The 24,190-nt window shown below is 41.2% G+C and overlaps 1 protein-coding gene across 4 annotated transcripts in view; it reads left to right on the top strand.

Moving 5' to 3' along the window:
- LANCL1 (LanC like 1) overlaps positions 1 to 17,863 on the top strand; it is a 49,459-nt gene extending 31,596 nt beyond the window's left edge. For all 4 annotated transcript variants that reach the window (XM_006050010.4, XM_006050008.4, XM_044937760.2 and 1 more), the window contains exons 5-10: positions 2,543 to 2,678; positions 3,087 to 3,233; positions 6,325 to 6,507; positions 13,508 to 13,684; positions 14,150 to 14,222; positions 14,817 to 17,863. In XM_006050010.4, coding sequence (XP_006050072.1) covers positions 2,543 to 2,678; positions 3,087 to 3,233; positions 6,325 to 6,507; positions 13,508 to 13,684; positions 14,150 to 14,222; positions 14,817 to 14,893 — 793 coding nt within the window. In that variant the 3' untranslated portion in view covers positions 14,894 to 17,863. The remainder of the gene's footprint in view (positions 1 to 2,542; positions 2,679 to 3,086; positions 3,234 to 6,324; positions 6,508 to 13,507; positions 13,685 to 14,149; positions 14,223 to 14,816) is intronic.
- Positions 17,864 to 24,190: the final 6,327 nt, after the last annotated feature.

Genomic DNA, 24,190 nt, shown 5'->3' with positions numbered 1-24,190 from the left:
TGGACTGCAGCACTCCAGGCTTTCCTGTCCATCAGTAACTCCCAGAGCTTACTCAAACTCATGTCCATTGAGTCAGTGATGCCATCCAACCATCTCATGCTCTGTCATCCCTGTCTCCTCCCTCCTTCAATCTTTCCCAACATCAGGGTCTTTTCCAGTGAGTCAGTTCTTTGCATCAGGTGGCCAAAATATTGGAGCTTCAGCTTTAGCGTCAGTCCTTCTGATGAATATTCAGGACTCATTTCCTTTAGGATGGACTGGTTTGATCTCCTTGCAGTCCAAGGGACTCTCAAGTCTTCTCCCACACCACAGTTCAAATGCATCAAATTTTTTGGCGCTCAGCTTTCTTTATAAAATAGTTGAGATATAACCAATCACTCTAGGGGTATGATTTTTTTGTTACTTCAAATGCTTATTAAACATTTTAGTATGTAGACTAAAGTTAGATAATATGTATGCAGACATTATTTATACTTCACTGCTTTAAAAATAAATGTTTAAATTGGAAGGCATCATTCATTTTATAGTTGAGAAATTTAAAGTATAGAGATTAAATAGCATCTTTAGTATCATAAGCTACCTGATGACAAGATCTTTTTTTTTTTTTTTTTTGGTAAGACTGATGTCCTCTAATTACTCCTCTTTTCCAGAAGTCCCCTGACTCTCTCCCTCCATGCTTTTTTAGTATACTAAAATCATTTTGTCAAGTTTCATCAAAACCTAAATCATTTTAATAATTAAAATGATCTCACATTGAATTTGTAGGATAATTTAGGGATAATTGAGATGTGCTTTCAAAATTTCATCTGATGAAAAATGTAAAATAGCATGGACATTTTCCCTCGCTGTCATATTTCTTGCCCCTCACCAAAAGAGAAAAAGAAAAAAAATGTTCATTGTCAGAGTTCAGACAAGTATAGCTGCTTCTCTTAGCTCTTATCCCTCTGTGAACTCCACCTGCTTTCTGGTTCCCTGGAGCTTCCTTTTTTGATTCTCCAGAAAGAAATGAGGCTTTGGTTACCCTACTCAGCCACACACTTGTGCCTGCATCTGGAGGTTCAAGTGATGGGAGGCTGGAAAGAGAAGCGAGGCAAAGGGCCTCCTGCCCCCTCAACACTCCTGGGACTACAGCCTCTCCAGGCTGTGTGGACAGGTCCCTCTCTCAGAGTTTTGGCCCCTGTGGGCTCCAGCTGCCTTCACTTCTGCTGCCAGCATGAGATTGCTTGTGGCCTGGGGAGTGAACAGAAAAATGAAGTGTTTTACCACTCTCTGCTATTAAGAGTTCCCTTTCCTCTTCTTTTCTGAGACAACTGAAGGGCTTCTTCCAGGACTCTTTCAGCCCACTGATGCCCACTTCCAGGCTTCAAGTGGCACTGAGTTCATGCCAGGGAAATACCAGAGGGGAAAATGTGGTAAACTCACCACTGGTTTGGCAGTACTGCAAGTTCTGGTCATCCCCATTCTGCCGGCTACTGCTTATTTTTCAGGGTTTTCAAATAGCTTCACACATTTTCTGTAGGTTCTGGACCTACATGTGCTCTGAGAGGCAGGATGGTATGTGCTTACTCCATCTCGCCTGGGACAAGAACCAAAATTAACTTTTTTTGGGGGGAAGCTGAACTGAGTCTATCAATAGGGAACTAATAAATTATAATCATTCAGTGGAATACTATGCACCTATGACAAAGAAGATTACTCTGTGTGTGCTGATCAGGAATGATTGTCAAGATGAATTGTTAAGTAGAGTCATGAAACATTTGGGGAAATATGTTTGTAAATAAGTTTATGTATTCTTATCTGTGCATAAAATAATTCTCGGAATATACAAGAAATTGGTAACCAGGGTTATTTCTGAAAGGAAGGACTAGATGCTGGGAGACCCAGGAAACAGGGAGCCTGACTGATCCCTTTGTGCTGTTTGTATGTGTAACTGATAGTGGTGGATCAGGCTGCTGTACAAACACTTCAGCCAGGCCATATGACACATTTCAGAAGTAAACCAGGGAAGTGCAGCAGGCATTGCATTTTATGGAAACGGATGTTTCCCTTTGAGTGTTGACTTTTGTCATTTCCTCAGACTGAATGTTATAATAGCCAGTAGTTCTTGACTTCTCGGATATCAATTACTGGTCTCCGGGTATACTGCCATGAGGGGCTAGGGAAACTGTAGGTGGTCCCAGCCATAATCATGTGTTCTTCATTCTTTGAATTTCTTGTTTGTCAGTGAACTGAAGAAAAGAAATGTAGTTGATGATTAATCACTGACCCCTGATTACCCATTTATGGTCTGGCCCAGCCTACTTAATATTTAGAGTATACTATTATAAGTTATATGTAAATATATTTAAGTATTATATTTTATGTAAATATATTTAAATATTATATTTTATATATTTAATATAAATAATAATCCCACATATGTGTGTATATATATAACTCTCTGTATATATTTGTATGTGTGTGTTTTAATTGTACCATTTTTAAGTAACTATCTCTGTCCAATCCCTTTCACATTGTCTTAGGCATGTATTTTTATTCCCAGGCTAATTCACTTAAATAAGATTGATCCCCATGCTCCAAGTGAGATGCTCTATGGACGAATGGGCTACATCAGTGCTCTCCTGTTTGTGAATAAGAACTTTGGAGAGGAAAAGATTCCTCAGAGCCATATTCAGCAGGTACCACGTTTGTACTTTCTGGCGTCTTTTTACGATCCCACTTCCTGTCTGCCTAAACTGTTGGTTTCCCTGTTGGCACATCCCAGGTAGCTGGCCGGGAAGGTGTATCTTGACCTCTGAAGGTCAGGCATGATCCCAGCACCACCAGCTTCACATGGGGTGCTGTGGGACACTGAAGGGAGTGACTCAGAGTAAGAAGTCCAGCTGCTCCATTTGAGAGTTCAGGGGCCATTCAGAGGAAGATAAGGGCCAGAATAATCTCATGTGCTTCTCTGAGTACAGAGTCAAACTGCCCATTCATGGCCATAAGGTGATGTCTAACTTGTCATGTTCCCCAGTACCTGTTAGCAAAAATCCCTTGTCTCCATTCTAATTCTTTCCTTATTCTGGTTGGGTTTCTCTCTGTAGATTTGTGAAACAGTCTTAACTTCTGGAGAAGATCTAGCTAGAAAGAGAAGGTTCACAGGAAAGACTCCACTGATGTATGAATGGTACCAAGAATATTATGTGGGGGCTGCTCATGGCCTGGCAGGAATTTATTACTACCTGATGCAGGTAAGAGGTGGTGATGATGAAACTAGAATGTGGTTCCTACGGTACTATCTAGGGTGAGAAGACAGGTGCTCCAGCTCAGTTTTTTCATTCTGTCAACTGCTTCATCACTCTTCTGGTAATTACCTGGCCTAGATAAACAAGAGTAGTGCCTGCCAAGGGCTTCCCTGGTGCCTCAATGGTAAAGAACCTGCCTGCCAATGCAGGAGATACAGGTTCGATCCCTGGGTCAAGAAGATCCCCTGGAGAAGGAAATCACAACCCACTGTAGTTTCTTGCCTGGGAAATCCCATGGACAGAGGAGCCTGGCAGGCTACAGTCCATGGGGTTGCAAAGAGTCGGACACAATGCAATGACTTAATAACAACAGCACTTGCCAAAGTGTATTTGAAGTGTATTAACGTAAAAGGCACTGTGCTTTGAGATGATGTTTGATTTGTAGGTGACCATACTTGCCCACCTCATGCCACTTGTGCAGAGTAAGTGTTTTGACCTATTCTTCTATATGAAGTGCCCTCTGCTCTGCTCTTTCAGCAGATGCCTTGAATTAATACTGCTCCTCATTATAAGGTACAACCCATTGAAAGAAGTTGCAGGAGTAAGAACAAAATCAGTAGAAAACAAGGAAGGATCTGCTGCCTAAAGTGCAGTTAGAGAGCAAAACTAAGGAGCCTTTTCAGTGGATTTTGTGTAATTTACCTGAAAAATATCTGAACATGCCATGTTCTGGGGTTTCCCTGGTAGCTTAACTGGTAAAGAATCTTCCTGCAATGCAGGAGATCCCAGTTCAATTTCTGGGTCAGGAAGATCCTCTGGAGAAGGGATAGGCTACCTGCTCTAGTATTTTTGGGTTTCCCTGGTGGCTCAGATGGTAAAGAATCTGCCTGCAATGTGGGAGACCTGGGTTGGATCCCTGGTTTGGGAAGATCCGCTGGAGGAGGGCATGGCAACCCACTCCAGTATTCTTGCCTGGAGAATCCCCATGGACAGAGGAGCCTGGCAGGCTGTAGTCCAAGGGGTTGTGAAGAATTGGACGTGACTGAGCGACTAAGCACAGCACATGCCATGTTCAACAGTTCTTTGGTGCTAATACTGTTGGGAGACATCAGCCAAAGCCAGAAAGACCGAGGGCAAATAGAGTATTACAGCAAGCATAACCTGGAAGGGAAGGTCAGAAGAGGGCTCCTCATGAGAGCATCATTTCCAGGGGCTTGTCTAGCTCTGCTGAAGGAGATATCAGCACTTGTGCTTAAGAATAAGAATTCATGGCAAAAGAATACTGATTTTTAATGATGGTAAAGGTGCCCCCCCTCAATTTCCCAAACTACAGTGTAACATAACGAAAAATGTTTCATTAATACATTCAACAAGAGAGCTTGGATATAAATGCCCATAGCTGGTTGAGCAGCTGTAATAATGCCAAATCAACCTCACACCTGTCATTTCCCTGTAACTAAACAAGAACAGCAGAGCTGAAAAATAAAAGCTTATTATTGCTCTTCAATGCATAACCATACTTGGAGTGTTACTGGCAGTAAGAGACCAGCGGTGACGTTTATTCTGCACTTCTCAAATCAGAGTTATATAATTAGGGGTTTTGACATTTTAAGCTTAAATTCTTTTTTCTGGCACACTTTCCTCACTGACTCTCTATTTCCAGAAGTAAATACAGATTCTTCAAAGTTTTTAGGAAAGAAGAACAACTTCGATGTGCCAAGGTGAGTTAGAGTCATACGTGTCAGTGACAATGGCTTCATGACCTTTCTTCGAAGCAGATCATCAGGAGGTGTCTTACCCTCTGCTTCCATGCATTTGGTTATAATAAGAAATCTGGAAACCCAAGTATTGCATTTTCCATTTGTACATTATTATCTATTTGAAATGATTTAATTTTTAATCCTCAAAGTCCATTCTGATAGGTGCATAAGTATCAACATGAAATGTAGTTTTTAGGCCATATTGAGAACTTCTGCAAGTTTGAGGAGAATCCAGCCATTCAGCTTTCACATTTTAAGCTGCGCTTGAACACTGTTCTTGCATAAAGTGGAACCTGAGTGTGTCTGCAGAACTTAGTGCGTGTTCAGTGTCCACGGAAGCCTTATGGTTGGCGTCGTCTCATTCCCTGCCGCCACTGCCTCCTGCCTGACTTCACAGCGCTGCCTCCCTCCCACCCCAAATGCCCAGCCCCGCCTGGCAAAGACAGCACTGCATTTGTTGTTTAAAAGGAGTATGAGGTACACTGAATTAGGACCAGGACCAAAACTAAAAATTATATCAAAAGTAGAGGCTCATATGCCATATGGCACCAAATCCTGTAATTCTGTTCATTATTGTATCTAAATAAGCCTTCATAAGTATCAGTTCCAAATCTTTTGCAGAAAGACTTAATCTAGAGTCATACCAATTGGGGATTTAGATCCTAGGTCTCCCAACTTGTTAGCATCTTCTGTTGGAAATATCACCCACCATTACTCTAAATGGGCTTCACTGGTGGCTCAGTCAGTGAAGAATCTGCCTATAATGCAGGAGACCCAGGTTCAGGACCTGGGTCGGGAATATTCCCTGCAGAAGGAAATGACAACCCACTCCAGTATTCTTGCCTGGGAAATCCCATGGACAGAGGGGCCTGATGGGCTACAGTCCATGGGGTCTCGAAGAGTTGGACACGATTTAGCAACTCAACTATCACTGCTACTACTTTAGATGAAAGTTGTACCTGATTTATCTAATGCATCTCTTTGTGGTCCTTAAAGTGTGCTTAAGGTACTAAGACCTTAGGAAACTTCTCTTAGCTCACATTCTTAAGCATTGGCTTTGGACATTTTTATATGTATCTAGATAAAAATAAATATTGAAAATAATATGTATATAAGGTTGCAGATATAAACTGATAGCCTAATTTTGGTTTGTGCCAGTAGGTGAAAAAATTGGCTGGAATCCAAAACCATTTAATGACTTCCAATTCATTTTGGTCATCTTTTCCTCTCTTTTTAAACCCATCCCTGACAGGACTGAGTGACTAACTCTTTGACTTGGAGCGTTAAAAAGGACTGTTTGTTTCAGCAAAACTAATAATTCTCATTTTTGTTTCTAGCCCAGCCTTCAAGTGAGCCATGCGAAGCTACATAATTTGGTCAAGCCCAGTGTAGACTATGTCTGCCAACTGAAATTCCCTTCAGGCAATTACCCTCCTTGTGTGGACGACAGTCGTGATCTGCTGGTCCACTGGTGCCACGGTGCTCCCGGGGTAATCTACATGCTCATTCAGGCCTATAAGGTAATATGAATTTTCTCATTTTTAGAAATACGTTAGAAAACAGAATATAAGATTCTATCACCTTAATTAGTTTTCTGTATAATTCTTCAAGGATACATAGACAAACCATTTGTTGGACCTAAACTCATTTGGCTATATGAGTTATAATTTATTCTCACAGTACCCTTTTATACCATAGCACACATTATTTCACAGAACAAGGAACCACTTCACTTGATGGGTAGAGTAACTAAGATCTATAGTATTAGTGGCAAAGACAAGATAAATATCCCAGGAGCTCAATTAAAAATAGAAAGGATTCTCCCTGGACATTGCTGGTGGCAATATAAAATGGTACAGCTACTATAAAAAGCAGTTTGAAAGTTCATCAAAAAATTAAACACAGGATTAAACATATGCTCAAGCAATTCCACTCCTTGGTATATACCCAAAAGAAGTGAAAATGAGGTTTCAAACAGATATCTGTACACCAGCATTCCCTAGCAGCATTGTTCACAGTAGCCAAAAAGTGGAAACAATCCAAGTGTCCATCAGCAGATAAATGGTTGCGCAAAATACGGTGTCTACATGCAACAGAATATGATTTATCCCTAAAAAAGAATTAACTTCTGATCCATACTGCAACATACATGAACGTTGAAAACATGATGCCAAGTGAAATACGCCAGAAACAAAAGGGCAGATCCAGTATGACTCCACTTACGTGCTATGATGGTTAATGTGAGATATATAAAATAGACATATTCATAGTGAGAGAGTAGCATAAAAGTTACCAAAGGCTAGGAGGCTGAGAACGATTACTTCATGGGTACAGAGTTTCTGTTTGGGATGTTGAAAAGGTTTTACAAATAGATAATGGTGATGGTTGTATTAATACAACATCAGTTCAGTTCAGTCGGTTAGTCATGTCTGACTGCAAACCCATGGATTACAGCACGCCAGTTTTCCTTGTCCATAACCAACTCCTGGAGCCTACTCAAACTCATGTCCATCGTGTCAGTGATGCCATCCAACCATCTCATCCTCTGTCGTCCCCTTCTCCTCCTGCCTTCAATCTTTCCCAGCATCAGGGTCTTTTCCAGTGAGTTGGTTCTTGACATCAGGGGGCCAAAGTATTGGAGTTTCTGCTTCAGCATCAGTCCTTCCAGTGAATATTCAGGACTGATTTCCTTTAGGATGGACTGGTTGGATCTCCTTGCAGTCCAAGGGACTCTCAAGAGTCTTCTCCAACACCACAGTTCAAAAGCATCAATTCTTCGGCTCTCAGCCTTCTTCACAGTCCAACTCTCACATCCATACATGACTACTGGAAAAACCATAGCCTTGACTAGACGAACCTTTGTTGGCAAAGTAATGTCTCTGCTTTCTAATATGCTGTCTAGGTTGGTCATAACTTTTCTTCCAAGGGGCAGGCATCTTTTAATTTCTTGGCTGCAGTCATCACCTGCAGTGATTTTGGAGCCCCCAAAAATAAAGTCTCTCAGTGTTTCCATTGCTTCCCCGTCTATTTGCCATGAAGTGATGGGACCATCACTTCGTGAACTAAGATGCCATGATCTTAGTTTTCTGAATGTTGAGTTTTAAGCCAACTTTTTCACTCTCCTCTTTGACTTTAATCAAGACGCTCTTTAGTTCTTCACTTTCTGCCATAAGGGTGGTGTCATCTGCATATCTGAGGTTATTGATGTTTCTCCCAGCAATCTTGATTCCAGCTTGGAATTCATCCAGCCCAGCATTTCACATGATGTACTCTGCATAGAAGTTAAATAAGCAGAGTAACAGTATACAGCCTTGACGTACTCCTTTCCCTATTTGGAACCAGTCTGTTGTTCCCAGTCTGTTGCTCCATGTCCAGTTCTAACTGTTGCTTCTTGACTTGCATACAGATTTCTCAGGAAGCAGGTCAGGTGGTCTAGTATTCCCATCTCTTTAAGAATTTTCCAGCTTGTTGTGATCCACACAGTCAAAGACTTTGGCATAGTCAGTAAAGCAAAAGTAGATGTTTTTTTGGAACTCTCTTGCTTTTTTGATGATCCAACAGATGTTGGCAATTTAATCTCTGGTTCCTATGCCTTTTCTAATACCAGCATGAACATCTGGAAGTTCACTGTTCACATACTGTTGAAGCCTGGCTTGGAGAATTTTGAGCATTACTTTGCTAGTGTGTGAGATGAGTGTATTTGTGCGGTAGTTTGAACATTCTTCGGCATTGCCTTTCTTTGGGATTGGAAGACTCAATATGCAAAATTTGCTGGCATACTGAGTGCAGCACTTTCACAGCATCATCTTTTAGGATTTGAAATCGCTCAGCTGGAACGCTATCATTTCCACTAGCTTTGTTCATAGTGATGCTTCCTAAGGCCCACTTGACTTCGCATTCCAGGATGTCTGGCTCTAGGTGAGTGATCACACCATCATGGTTTCTGGGTCATGAAGATCTTTTTTGTATAGTTCTTCTGTGTATTCTTGCCACCTATTGTTAATATCTTCTGCTTCTGTTAGGTCTGTACCATTTCTGTCCTTTATTGTGCTCAACTTTGCATGAAATGTTCCCTTGGTATCTCTAATTTTCTTGAAGAGATCTCTAGTCTTTCCCATTCTATTGTTTTCCTCTGTTTCTTTCCATTGATCACTGAGGAATTCTTTCTTATCTCTCCTTGCTATTTGCTTTGGAACTCTGCATTCAAATGGGTATATCTTTCCTTTTCTCCTTTGCCTTTAGCTTCTCTTCTTTTCTCAGCTATTTGTAATGCCTCCTCAGACAGCCATTTTGCCTTTTTGCATTTCTTTTTCTTGGGGATGGTCTTGATCACTGCCTCCAGTACAATGTCACAAACCTCTGTCCATAGTTCTTCAGGCACTCTGTCTGTCAGTTCTAATCCCTTGAATCTATTTGTCACTTTCACTGTATAATCGTAAGGGATTTGATTTAGGTCATACCTGAATGGTCTAGTGGTTTTCCCTACTTTGTTCAATTTCAGTCTGAATTTGACAAATAGGTGTTCATGATCTGAGCCACAGTCAGCTCCCAGTCTTGTTTTTGCTGACTGTATACAGCTTCTCCATCTTTGGCTACAAAGAATATAATCAATCTGATTTCAGTGTGGACCATCTGGTGATGTCCATGTGTAGAGTCTTCTCTTGTATTGTTGGAAAGGGTGTTTGCTATGACCAGTGCATTCCCTTGCCAAAACTCTGTTAGCCTTTGACCTGTTTATTTGTATTCCACAGCCAAATTTGCCTGTTATTCTAGGTAGTTCTTGACTTCCAATTTTTGCATTCCAGACCCTATAATGAAGAGGACATTTTTTTTGGTGTTAGTTCTAGAAGGTCTAATAGGTATTCATAGAACCATTCAACTTCAGCTTCTTCAGCATTATTGGTCAGGGCGTAGACTTGGATTACCGTTATATTGCATGGTTTGCCTTGGAAACGAACAGAGATCATTCTCTCGTTTTTGAGATTACAAGCAAGTACTGCATTCTGGACTCTTTTTGTTGACTGTGATGGCTACTCCATTTCTTCTAAGGGATTCTTGCCCGCTGTAGTAGATATAATGGTCATCTGAGTTAATCACCCATTCCAGTTCATTTTAGTTCATTGATTCCTAAAATGTCGATGTTCACTCTTGCCATCTCCTGTTTGACCACTTCCAATTTGCCTTGATTCATAGACCTAACATTCAACGTTCCTATGCAATATTGCTCTTTACAGCATCGGACCTTGCTTCCATCACCCTTCACATCCACAACTGGGTGTTGTGTTTGTTTTGGCTCCATTTCTTCATTGTTTCTGGAGTTATTTCTCCATTCTTCTCCAGTAGCATATCGGGCATCTACCGCCCTGGGGAGTTCATCTATCACTGTCCTATCTTTTTGCCTTTTCATACTGTTCATGGGGTTCTCAAGGCAAGAATACTGAAGTGGTTTGCATTCCCTTCTTCAGTGGACCACACTTTGTCAGAACTCTCCACCATGACCCGTCCATCTTGGGTGGCCCTACAGGCTGGCTCATAGTTTCATTGAGCTAGACCAGGCTGTGGTCCGTGTGATCAGATTGGTTAGTTTACTGTGACTGTGGTTTTCATTCTGTCTGTCCTCTGATGGATAAGGATAAGAGGCTTATGAAAGCTTCCTGATGGGAGAGACTGGCTGTGGGGGAAACTGGGTCTTGTCCTGATGTGTGGGGCCATGTTCAATAAATCTTTAATCCAGTTTTTGTTGGTGGGCTGGGCTGTGTTCCCTCTCTGTTGCTTGACCTGAAACCAAACTATGGTGGAGCTTTTGAAGATAATGGTGATCTCCTTCAAAAGGTCCGATGCAGTCACTGCTGCACTCAGTGCCCCCAACCTTGCCACAGGCCACCACCGACCCCCGCCTCTGCCAGAGACTCCTGGACACTCATGGGCATGTCTGGGTCAGTTTCTTACGGGGTCACTGCTCCTTTCTCCTGGGTCCTGGTGTGCACAAGATTTTATTTGTGCCCTTCAAGAATCTCTTTCCCCAATCCTGTGTAAGTTCTGGTAGTTCTATGGGTGGGGTTACTGGCAGCCTCCTCCTAGAGTTCTGCCATATCCAGGTCTGCTGCACCCAGAGCCCCTGTCCCTGCAGCAGGCCGCTGCTGACCCATACCTCCTCAGGAGACACTCAGACACAGTTCTGGCTCAGTCTCTGTGGGTTGGGCATGCGTTTTGTGCCCTTTCCCAGATCTGGGCAGCTCAGATGACCAGGTTCTCGGTGAGTGCGCTGTCCAAGGTGGGCCATGCGTCTTAATCACCTCCCTGGTCCCAGCCTCTTGGTTTCCCAGGTGTGCCATAAGAACACCATCTCAGATGTGCTGTATGTCTCCTCTGTAGACCTGATCTCAGGCTGTGACCCTCCTGGCAGGTGTCAACCATCCAGAATCTCAGGAAGATTTGGTTAGCAGCTGGGAGCCTGCTCACAGTTTGGTGGAAGATGCCATCTCTGTGGCTGAGGTTGCAGCAGGCCCTTGCCTCTGGCTCAAGCCTGCCTCTCTGCCTCTGGGCAGGAAGGGGCCAGTGTGCAGGGGGCTAGCTGTACTTTGGTATTCCCTCAATCCTTTGTTCTGTGAGCAGGCCAGACTGTGCATTAGGGGTTAGGTTGGGCTTCCCTGGTGGCTCAGATGTTAAAGCATCTGCCTGCAATGTGGGAGACCTGGGTTTGACCCTGGGTCGGGAAGATCCCCTGGAGAGGGAAATGGCAACCCACTCCAGTATTCTGGCCTGGAGAATCCCATGGACGGAGGAGCCTGGTGGGCTGCAGTCCATGAGGTCGCAAACAGTCGGACACAACTGAGCGACTTCACTTTCACTTTCACTTGGAGCCTTTCATGGGATAGTTCTTTTCCGCAGTTGCAGTTAGGCATGTTTTCTGTGATTTGTTTGTTTTTTTCTTTTCTCCCTGTTATGTTGCTTTCTGAGATTCCAAAACTCCCCACAGACCCGCCTGTGAGAGCATTTCCTACTGTATGGAAACTTCTCCCTCACGACTCCCTCCCCAAGACAGGTCTCCATCCCTAGCTCTTTTGTCTCTCCTTTTGTCTTTTATATTTTGTCCTACCTCCTTTCGAAGAGAATGGGCTGCCTTTCTGGGTGCCTGTTGTCCTCCGCCAGTGTTCAGAAGTTGTTTTGTGGAAGTTGCTCAGCATTCAAATGATCTTTTGATGAATTTGTGGGGGAGAAAGTGGTCTGCCCATCCTATTCTTAAACCATCTTGAAACAACACAGGGGATGTAATTAATGCCATTGAATTGTCCACTTTATAAAATGGTAACTTTCATACATATATTTCACCATAATTTTTAAAATGCAAGTATCACTTCTAAAAAAGTATTTTATGACAGAGCCATAATCAAAGAAGCAAAGGTTTTCATTTGAGGGGGGGAAAAAATGGAAGTACACCAAGATATTGATGTTCATTGGTACGTGTTCTACAAATTACAGTTTTATAGACTCTAAATAGTTTCTGGCATCTTATGGTCTGAATAAGCCCTCAGATTTTGCCTTCAGAAAGTCAAATATAATACAAAAAAATTTTTAAACAGTCTTGCTCTACTTTTATACTGTGATGAGATATTAAAAATATCTACTCAGAAAATATTTCTCAGGAATTCCCTGGCAGTCCAGTGGTTGGGACTGTGTCCTATTGCAGAGGATATGGGTTCAGTCCCTGGTTGGGAAACTAAGATCCCACAAGCTACATGGCATGGGAAAAAAATACACACACAAACACACACACATATATTTTTCACATCTTTAATCACGAGTTAGGAGGTCACAAAGATTGTAAAGATGTATCTCTATTTTTCTGACGAAGTATAGTGTTTTATAATCAATTTTATAAACAGTTTCTTCTCCAGGGTATAAAGAAACTTTCTAATAGTGAAGAGCATCATTGTTACAGAGAAAATAGTGTTTATCCTTTGCAGAGTGACTAAGGATAATAGCAAGTTGCAAGTAAATAAGGCTACTTCACTAGTAACATTCATTTATACAAACACCATGGCTCCATGATAAAGAATCCACCTGCCAATGCAGAAGACATGGGTTTGATCCCTGGGTTGGGAAGATCCCCTGGAAAAGGAAATGGCAACCCACTCCAGCATTCTTATGTGGGAAATCCCATGGACAGAGGATCCTGGTGGGCTGCAGTCCATGGGGTCACATAGAGTCTGAAAAGACTTAGCAACTAAAAAACAGCAACAACACAAACACACATGCATATAAAACTTAGATCGTATGGACAAGATCATGTCCAGTTATGTATTTAGAAACAAAAAAAAAATGGTAATGAATTATTGTAATTTTTCCCCACCAATATAACATATCTCTGTGTCTCTAAATTCTTTACCCTTTCTTACTAAGCCACCTCCCTTTCTCTTCCTCCCTTTTCCCATCTCCTTTTCTCTCCTATCAGGAAGGAAGGTCAATAGAAGTGTCTTTTATATCCCTTATAATAAACTCTGTCCCTTGACTCTGCAGGTGTTCAAAGAAGAACGGTATCTCAATGATGCCTATCAGTGTGCAGACGTGATCTGGCAGTACGGCTTGCTGAAGAAGGGGTATGGGCTGTGCCACGGCACTGCAGGGAATGCCTACGCCTTCCTGTCGCTGTACAGCCTCACGCAGGATGCGAAGTACCTGTACAGGGCCTGTAAGGTAGGATTCAGGACCACCAAACAGAGCACACCTTTGCCCAGGAGGTTATAGAAATGGCTCTGGTTAATCTGATTTAATTCATTTATTTTTTTAAACCATAAGTCTATAGAACAAACACAGTTTAAGAAAAACCATTCAATTGAATTAGGTGTTTGTTTTTGTTTTTTTTAAAGGATATAATTCTACTCAACAGCATTGGCGGGGGGTGTTGTGTTGCTGGGAGCTGTAAGGTAGTTTTGTTCCTTTCTTCTTTGATAGCCCTGGAGACGTGACTCAGAAGCTCATTAAATTCCTCCCATGCTTTGTAGTTTCTTTTTAGACCATCCATTTCTCTGGGTTAAACCCTTTCCCTGCCTTGAGAATAGTTTTTGACTTTTCAGAGTAAATCTTAGAGACAACCTCTGTCAACTTTTAGGAGTCTCTAGAAGAAGTCATTTCAATAATATAACTTGGTCTCGTTTTTAGTTTGCTGAATGGTGCTTAGATTATGGAGAACACGGATGCCGGACACCAGACACCCCCTTCTCCCTCTTTGAAGGTATTTTCCACACATTACTTATTTGACTTATAATATCAGCATCCACTTCTCTCCTTAGTAATATGTTGCATTTTAACAAGTTAATTTTATAGTTATTTCTTAAACTACTTCTTTATTTCCTAATATGATAACTCAGTATTAAAAATCCATTAGCACCCAGACCACTGTGGATCCAATAGTAGTAATTATGACGACTGCTGTTTATGGAGCCAGGCACATGCTAGGCATTTTGTAGATGTCATCATAAATAATCTCATCAGAAATATGTATTATTATCCTCATGTCAGAGATGAGATCTCTGAGGCTCAAACAGGGAAGTCAGGCCATGATGACGGAGCTCACATATGGTAGATGGTAGGGCCGTGCCTTAAACCAGTCTGGCTCCACTCTCCCTCCTGTCTTCTACCTGCATAAAGAGGCTGGGCACCTTACTAGTGATCCCCTCTAATGAGCTGCAACATATAAAAACAGACACCTACTTCATTCAAATCATATAAATTATATCGTCATGTTGTTTATGGTACAAAATGAAGCCACTCTATAAAAAATATCATCTTTTGGTGTAATAACTTTTGACTCTTTCTTTTCCTTCAGGAATGGCTGGAACAATATATTTCTTGGCTGACCTCCTAGTGCCCACAAAAGCCAGGTTCCCTGCATTTGAACTGTAAAAGGAAAGCTCCCCCTCTGCGCCTCACTGCATGAACCTCTGTTATCAAACCTTGGCTAAAGCAACAGTAGAGTCAAGCTCTGTATGTAATTTAGTTGACTGTTTTTTCAGAATATGTCTTTAGTTCAGTTCCTTTTTGTTATTTACTTTTATTTTAAAATATCCAAGGAAATCTTAAGTAACTTCAGTTTCTTCTAAAGGGAAGGGAAGGTGATATGTATAGTATTTTGAGGGCATATTTGTATATATTTCAGAACTTAGGGGCAATTGTATTCTTACTTAAGCTTATGAATATAATCATCTGTTACTGTTCTAAAAATATTTAAAAGAAACTAAATGTAGATAAAGACATGCTTCTTGTTTGATATTGCCCTCCACCTCTTCTCTTTAGTATTTTAATAACAGTTTTATGACTTTGCTTTTCTCTAAGTGGTTGATTATGAAAGGGGACAAAATTTGGAAAAGTTGTCAACTGGGCTATGGACCTAAGCACCATTTGTCAAATTCACAATCTTTACCTAAACATACTTTCAAATTTGCCCCTTTTAGGAGAGCATTCAGGCTCTATAATCCAACGCCTTTATCAAAAAATTCTAAAATGGGATGGTCGTTACATGAAAATTATGATTCGATGGTTATTTCAAGATAAACTAACAAAAAGTTTTTTTTTTCCAGATAAGCTAATATGTTTTGGAATTACTTAATATAAATGTGTTCCTTCTTTGGAATTAGTAAGATCAGGAAATGAGATTTCTATGTGTGAATATATTATGACCCAGGATTTGAGTCCACCCTTTCTGACTGACCTTCTGAACTTTAACTTGTGTTCTACTTATCTTGCAAAGACTATGCTTTGTAAAGTGTTGCCTGCTTGGTACAAGCCATAAGATATTTTCCTTCCTATCTATCCAGATGTTGGTCTTTTCACTAAATAGTAGAGCATTCTACTTGTTTAAAGAGGGAGGAGGGGATGCTGTATGGCAGAATCGCTAAGCTTTTGATAGAAATGCTGTTTATTGAGACAGTATTACCCAGTGATCGTTCTTAGAACAAATAGCTTTTGTCTCTTTGCATACTCTAGGCTTTAACACTCATCAATTTCTGAGCCCTCAGGATTGGTTATTTATATGGTAGGTGAAGAATTCCTGGTGCTTTAAATTCCATACCAGTGTTTTGACTTATCAGCTCCCATTCCTCCTCCTTCCATTGCTGATTTTCCCAGGCTTGTTTCATCTTTTCTATGTATATCCACTGATTTTGAAACATTTCGCCACTTTAAAAAACAGGGTCTAAGAATTTTAAACGTGCCTATTTCACAGCTCTCTCAGTCACAAAAATATGCCGTTTTTAACTGGAACTTTGAACCAAATTCCCACTGAGTGTATGTTGATTCCTGTGAGTAGAAATCCCCTATTATTTTCCATGTAGCACCAAAATAGCTAATACTGTTGGAAACTGCCTGACTTTAAAGGCTAATGACAGTGGGATCTAAGACACAGTCCACTGGCTCAGTTCCCAGGATTAGCTTATTCTGTGACTTGTGTTAGTCAGGACAACCTTGTGCTTCTCAGATTTTGAAGTGCTGCTGGTAAGCTGTGTGCCAGCTCTGCCTTTCTCGTGAGCATGAGCATTTCAGATCAAAGGGGTCAGCATTCACCGTAAAGCTGATTTGCCTTTGGCTGGGTGTCCAACTTGAAAGAATAGAGCCCGTATGGTTTAGTTAAATGTCTTACTATACTCTACCTGCCCTTTTAACTACTGTATGTACTAACCAAGGGAAAAAGAACAAAAAACTCTCTCTACTAACCAGAGGACATGATCACAGTGCTTCACCAAGCATCTTAATTAGTTTAACTCCAGGAAGACATCGAGGCAGGGAGTAGAACGTTTTGAATGAGATTCTTATGTGTATTTGGGTTGCAGTTTAGCTACTGTCATCCATTAGCAAATTTATCAATATTGACATGATTAAGTTACCAGTTATTAAACAGGCAAGATTTTATACTTGTGCCATTGTTTGTTTCATTTATGTTTACGAGCGCAGAAAGTTTGATAGGATTTTAAACTCAGGCAAAGGGTATCAAACTCAGACTAATAACCTAACACCATGGAAGAAACTGAAATTTTATACTAGTTTTCTTAGTTTTGAAAGGAAGAGGCATCATTTCGATTCTGTTTCTGTTATATCATTTTTCCCTCAGATATTTTTCTCCTTGTTAAAAAAGCAAAACAAAATGAAAAACTTCTGAAAATTGCTTTCCAGAAAACTCAGTAGTATCTTTTATCTCTATGTAAAAACTAAGTAGTAAAACCTTAAAACTGTGTCAGGCAGTATTCATTTATCCTCTCGTGTGTTTCTGTGAGTGTCACATCAATTATTTACATCAATCCTATTGATCTGTGGTCCCATCAAGAAGTCAGTCTTTAATCCTTAGAGTCATTTGACTCCCTTTTCATCTTTGATGTCAGTTCCAATTACTTGGCATCAAAAGCCTTCACGGTAGGTAGAGTTTTAGGTAAAAGTGGCCATTTTCTATCTTTTATTACAGCGTCCCTGTATAACTTAATTGAGAGATATGCTTTGCTCTTATGTCCTCAAGTTAATTTGTGTCTGATTTTATAATGCCTTGCCTTCTCTTGACTGAGTTTGAAATACACGATGAGAAAGTGAACATTTATTTATCTACTCTTTCAGCCACTTGAACTCATATGTAGTCCTCCTTTATTCATGCCGAGTTCTGTCTCCAGTGCTGCCCACCCTAAATAGGTCAGAGCACCCCACTTCTGTGTTGTTAAGCTGTAGAAGAACTGCTTCTCTCCTACAGGTACAAAACAAAGCGTTTGGGATATTCAGGAATCCTACGCCAATGTTACATTGCCATTTATTGGAAAGGGCTGGAATTGTATGTATTTCTATGTTCTATAAAGGATTTATCGTACTGCTTCTCAATAAAATCTTATTATGACCATACATTGTCATGTGCTTCTTGTTTACTCTGGTTTAAACTTAACAAATATTTTCTTTCAGTGGTAAATGATGGCTTTTTCTTTATACTCATTCCCTAGGACTTGCTGCTGACTTTTCCTTCATTGTTGAGTCAAACAAGATTTGAAGTACTTTATGAATATAAAGAGGAAATATAAAGAGGAAAACATTTTAAAATCTGATCATTAATAGAATTAAGAAGAATCTACTAGGCGTCAAGCAGGGCAGTATATTAACGATCCCATACGTATGAGAATCCACCCTGTGGTTAATAAAAGTCTCATTCTAGAAATTGATTTCCGTGCTGACCAGTTCTGAAGGGTACTTTGAAAAGAGGGGGAGATTAAATGAGGCGTAATTATAAAATGTGTGTACAGAGGTTGGAAAGGAGTTCTGCTCAGTCACCTGGCATGACTGTACTACTTCCTTTCATGACTCAGCCATTTAGTGTCACTTAGCACACCAGAATTTGCCAAATTATAAAATACTTTTTTCCATCCCCAAGTTATATTTTGTTCCCTGTACCTCTGATTAAAATGCCCTTCATTCCCCTTGTCTATCGTTTGAATGACTTATATTACTAAGGCTAAATTTAGTTATTTTCATTTTGCTCCTTTGATCAAATGAAGGTAGAGATGAGGGCACCCCATCTTGAGATGTGGGTACAGGGCTGTGGAGAGGACAGTGCTTTGCAGAGGCCACCCAGAGACTCCAAAATGATGTGTGGAGCATTCCCCCTGCCTCTTCACAGGATCACACTTCAGTTGGTAAGGCAGCTGGCTCTGTTCTCTGGTTTACCATTTCCTGGCTCATCTTCAGAAGAAAAACAATGACAGGTGCTTTCAGTTGCACCTCAGTTGTAATCTCATGAGCAAACAGAACTTGAAGACGTAATTCATCTCCTGCAACTTACGCACAGTGGTTTATTTTTTCCTACACTTTGCATTCGAAAAAGCCTTTGACCCCCTGCTTCCCATACTCTCTGAATAGAATAATCAGTTTTGTGTCATTTCTTTTTCCCCAAGATAGTTCCCACTGTGGACTGTGTCATAAAGTCTCATGTATTCTCGACTCTTACAGGCATCATTTAAAGTAAGAAAAAAGTACAAGTCAGTCCCCTGATAATTTGCTTTCTCATTCTGTTTCCTATCCAGATTCACCCTCTTCCTTCTGAAGCCGAGGGTCAGTTAACAAGGCAAGAGAACACTGGTCTTTTTCACATGTTGGCTTCATTGGTTCCATTATGTAAGCTTTGCAAACACTGTTTTCCAGAAGAAGCCATGTGCCAGTGAATCCTCTGGGACTTATTTGACAGTTTTGTGAGTAATGGAAGAAAGCAGCAAACACAATAAGCCATGAGGTGAAATAATGAGGATAGATGAATGGATCTTAGCAGGACTGCTGCTCATAGTCGACCAGTTTAATTTCACAGTTCTACATTATGTTAACTTTTCATCCACATGCAAATCACAACCATGGTGACATTAAATCTGCAGCTAATGTTCTATCACTCTACAAGTAAGCAGCAAAGTATTTGTAAGGCACTTAGTCATTATGCAAAGAAAAGCGGGACTCTTGATAAGTCAGTTTATAAAGTAGTTGCATAATTTCTCTTCTCTAATGGAGCTGGGGTATTAAGAAAGATATCTGTAACCAGAGAAAGACTGATAACAGCTCATGGTGAAAGTTGATGGTTAATTTTGATTGAGTATCTGGCATTCAGGTATTAACATCACCCCCTTGCTGGTATAATCTGAACTGCTGGCAAAATTCATATGCTTCAGACTGCCATTTTATTTAATCATACCTGAGAAATGCTTTAAAACCATTCTATTCCCCAAATTCATTAAGCATGTATGTTATAAGCAAGATGCCTGGTGGAGGATTCTGTGTGCATGAGACACACATCCCCACCCTGACAACTCAGTCTGGTGAAGAAGATGGGGGAAGAGACAACTGATTACAAGGAAACATTTTTAAATATTCCTGTTCACCTTCCAACTAGTCTTTCCCTTATTCCACAAATTTCAAGCGTGTCCAAGTTTCTCCTATGACCTATGGTTTCTATCTGTATTTGTAGATAACTGAGTTCAGTACTAGGAGTACTGAATTCAGAGAGTTGTTATTTTTAGTCGCTAAATCTTTGTGACCCCATGGACTGCAGCCTGCCAGGCTCCTCTGTCTATGGGATTCTCCAGGGAAGAATACTGGAGTAGGTAGCCATTTTCTTCTCCAGGGGACCCTCCAGATCCAGGGATCCAACCTGGGTCTCCTACATTGCAGGCACATTCTTTACCATCTAAATCACCAGGGAATCCCACCTTATCTGCATACAAATCATTAGGAATCTTGTTAAGATGATTCTAAAATGCCAGTCTGGTGAGCCCTCAGAGTCTGCATGTCTAACAAGCTCCCAGAAAATGCCCATGCTGCTGGCCACAGAGCATTTGAGTACGCGGGACTAGATAATGCATCACAGAATCCTGACTCTAGAGAAGAAGGAAGGAAGGTCAGAAGTTGGCTGATGAATTGAGAGAACTGATTGATGTTGTGATCAAAGAGCACATGCACTAATAGCAAGAGCATCAAAGAGCTGGGATGATTGGAGTCTGATTACTGATGTGACACAATTCCAAACCATGTCAAAGCAAAGGGTCCAGCCTTGGAAGAGATCAATTGTCTGTGATAGTGATTGTAGCAAGGGAAAGGAATGAACTTGGAACAAATATGTGTTTATAATTTTAATAGAAAAGTTGCCAAGGGTTTGGACTCTTTCAATTCAGAGTCCTAAGCTTCTGGTAATATGAGAATCATGTGGAAGATAATCTATACTAAATTAATTTGAATCACCTGGAATCAAGATTTGTATGAGGAAAATTAGACGCTTGCCATTGTTTAGAGTTTATAAGGAGCCACGACTAGTCAACTAATTGTTCAGTTCAGTTCAGTTCAGTTGATCAGTCGTGTCTGACTCTTTGCAACCCCATGAATCGCAGCACACCAGGCCTCCCTGTCCATCACCAACTCCCGGAGTTCACCCAGACTCAATGTCCATCAAGTCAGTGATGCCATCCAGCCATCTCATCCTCTGTCGTCCCCTTCTCCTTCTGCCCCCAATCCCTCCCAGCATCAGAGTCTTTTCCAATGAGTCAACTCGTTGCATGAGGTGGCCAAAGTACTGGAGTTTCAGCTTCAGCATCATTCCCTCCAAAGAAATCCCAGGGCTGATCTCCTTCAGAATGGACTGGTTGGATCTCCTTGCAGTCCAAGGGACTCTCAAGAGTCTTCTCCAACACCCCAGTTCAAAAGCATCAATTCTTCGGCGCTCAGCCTTCTTCACAGTCCAACTCTCACATCCATACATGACCACTGGAAAAACCATAGCCTTGACTAGATGGACCTTTGTTGACAAAGTAATGTCTCTGCTTTTGAATATGCTATCTAGGTTGGTCATAACTTTCCTTCCAAGGAGTAAGCGTCTTTTAATTTCATGGCTGCAGTCACCATCTATAGTGATTTTGGAGCCCAAAAAATAAAGTCTGACACTGTTTCCACTGTTTCCCCATCTATTTCCCATGAAGTGATGGGACCAGATGCCATGATCTTCATTTTCTGAATGTTGAGCTTTAAACCAACTTTTTCACTCTCCACTTTCACTTTCATCAAGAGACTTTTGAGTTCCTCTTCACTTTCTGCCATAAGGGTGGCGTTAAAGGTATTAAAATTAAAAAAAAAAAATCACATCCCTTTCTCCAGTTTTTTTTTTTCCTTAGCATGGATGATTTGGGAGAATGGCATTGAAATATGTATAATATCATATATGAAACGAGTCACCAGTCCAGTATCGATGCACGATACTGGATGCTTGGGGCTGGTGCACTGGGACGACCCAGAGGGATGGTATGGGGAGGGAGGAGGGTTCAGGATGGGGAACACATGTATACCTGTGGTGGATTCATTTTGATATTTGGCAAAACCAATACAATATTGTAAAGTTTAAAAATAAAATTAAAAAAAATAAAAATAAATAAAAATAAAAAAATAAATACAAAAAAAAATAAATAAGTGTACACCAGATGTGTCATTTACACTTTATTTGCCACCATCTGTCATTTGCCATGTTTCCTAAATGAGAATTTCATAAAGTGATGTGTAGTGTCACAGAGGTCATTTTTCCAGGGACACTTCAGTGCATAAGAACAGGGCTGAACCAGGAAGCTTGGAAATGTCACTAGAAATAGGAAAATCTCATTCATTTTTAACTGCTAAATTGAAACACTGATACAAGTAAGCCTAGGCAGACACTCTTTTTCACATTAGTGTGTTCCCTGCATGTTCCGTACTCGGGCTTGTGATGATGATTAGTCACTCAGTCGTGTCCAACTTGTTGTAATCCCATTGACTGTAGCCTGCCAAGCTCCTCTGTCCATGGGATTATTTCCAGGCAAGAACACTGGAGTGGGTTGCCAGTTTCCTCCTGCAGGGGACGTTCTGTACTAGAAATTGATGTAAGATTAGATGACTCACATAGCCAATGTATTGTTTACCACTTACTATAGTGAAAGAACAGCATGTTGTATTTTACCTTTCACCAGTTCTCACCTGTCCCGTTAAGAATTAGCTTCATTTGCATATTACTGAAATATATTAATGACTATCTGATTTTGATGGTGTTTTCCTCTGTTTCCTTGAAAAAGCCAAATTCATCATCTTTCTACCAGTCACTTCAAATTGCCCTTTTTTCATGAGTTTCCTAATTCACTTAATGATTTCCTAATTCACTTACAGGTGCTCAAGCCAATAAACGTGAAGTAACATTCTCAGATTTTTGGTTCTCAAAGTGCAATCTCTGGCCCAATAAGGTTAATTAGCATTACCTGGAACTTGTTAGAAATGCAAACTTTAGGACCCAACCAAGACAAACTAAGTCAGATATGCTGACATAGAAAGCAATCTGCTTTAACAACCCCAGATGATTCTGATCAAGCTTGAGAAAAAATTTTAAAATAATGAGGTTAACATTACATATTCTGTAGCCATGTAACTTAAACTTTAGTGTTTTCAATTTTCTGTTTTCTTGTTGTATATTACAACACACACACAAATCTGTTGGCCCATGAAAAATACCGTGGGGCGGTCCCAAGATGGCGAAGGAATAGGACAGGAGACCACTTTCTCTCCCACAAATTCATCAAAAGTTCATTTGGGGCGGATTCATTTTGATATTTGGCAAAACTAATACAGTTATGTAAAGTTTAAAAATAAAATAAAATTAAAAAAAAAAAAAGTTCATTGGGATGTTGAACAACTTCCACAAAACAATGCTGGCAGAGGACACCAGGCACTCAGAAAGGCAGCCCATTCTCTTCAAAAGGAGGTAGGACAAAATAGAAAAAAAAAGAAAGAAAGAAAGAAACAAAAGTCAGCATCCTGGGGAAGAAGTTGTGAAGGAGGAGACGTTTCCACAATAGGAAACCCTTCGACGGGTCTGTGGGGAGTTTTGGAATCTCAGAGGGCAACATAACCAGGAGAAAAAAAAAAAAAACCCCACAGAATACATGCCTAACTGCAACTGCCAGCGGAGAAGTAGCCCAGAGGCTCAAGTCCCCCACCAGGGAGGCGGGAGTTGCATCATCGCTCCTTAGGGTAAGAACTGGGCCTGAATTCCCTGAGGATGATCCAAGGGAGCTAACGTGAGCTAGCAACCCAAATCATGGAATCGCCAGAGAGAAGAAAAAAAAAAACTTTGCCACAAATGCTCTAACGCACACCCTGGCATGCTCACAGAACAAAGGATTGAGCGAATACCAAAAGAGAGCTAGCTGGCTGCATATAGGCCCCTCCCCAGCTGGAGGCAGAGAGGGAGGCTTGTGAAAGCCAGAGCCGGAAGATGAGGGCTGCTGCAATCTTGGCCCCAGAGACAGCATCTTCCACCAAACTGTGAGCAGGCCCCCAGTTGCTAACCATGTCTTCCTGGGATCCTGGACGGTTGACATCTGCCAGGAGTGTCACAGCCTGAGATCAGCTCCCCAGAGGAGACACATGGCACACCTGAGACAGTGCTCTCATGGGGCACTCGGGAAACCACGTGGCCGGACCAGGGAGGTGATTAAGACACATGGCCTATCTGGGACAGGGCGCTCGCGAAGCATCCAGTCACCTGAGCTGCTCAGACCTGGGAAGGGTACAAAATGCACACCCCAACAGGGTCTGAGCCCTTGCAGAGTACCCAAGAACCTGAGCGGCTTTGACCTGGGGAGGGCACAAAATGCAGGGCCCACTTGGGACAGTGCCCTTGCAGAGCACCCTGAA

This window comes from Bubalus bubalis, chromosome 2, assembly GCF_019923935.1.
Source record: "Bubalus bubalis isolate 160015118507 breed Murrah chromosome 2, NDDB_SH_1, whole genome shotgun sequence".
Lineage (NCBI taxonomy): Eukaryota > Metazoa > Chordata > Mammalia > Artiodactyla > Bovidae > Bubalus > Bubalus bubalis.
The sequence above is the reverse complement of the archived record's forward strand: the minus strand, read 5'-3'. Positions and strand labels throughout refer to the sequence as shown.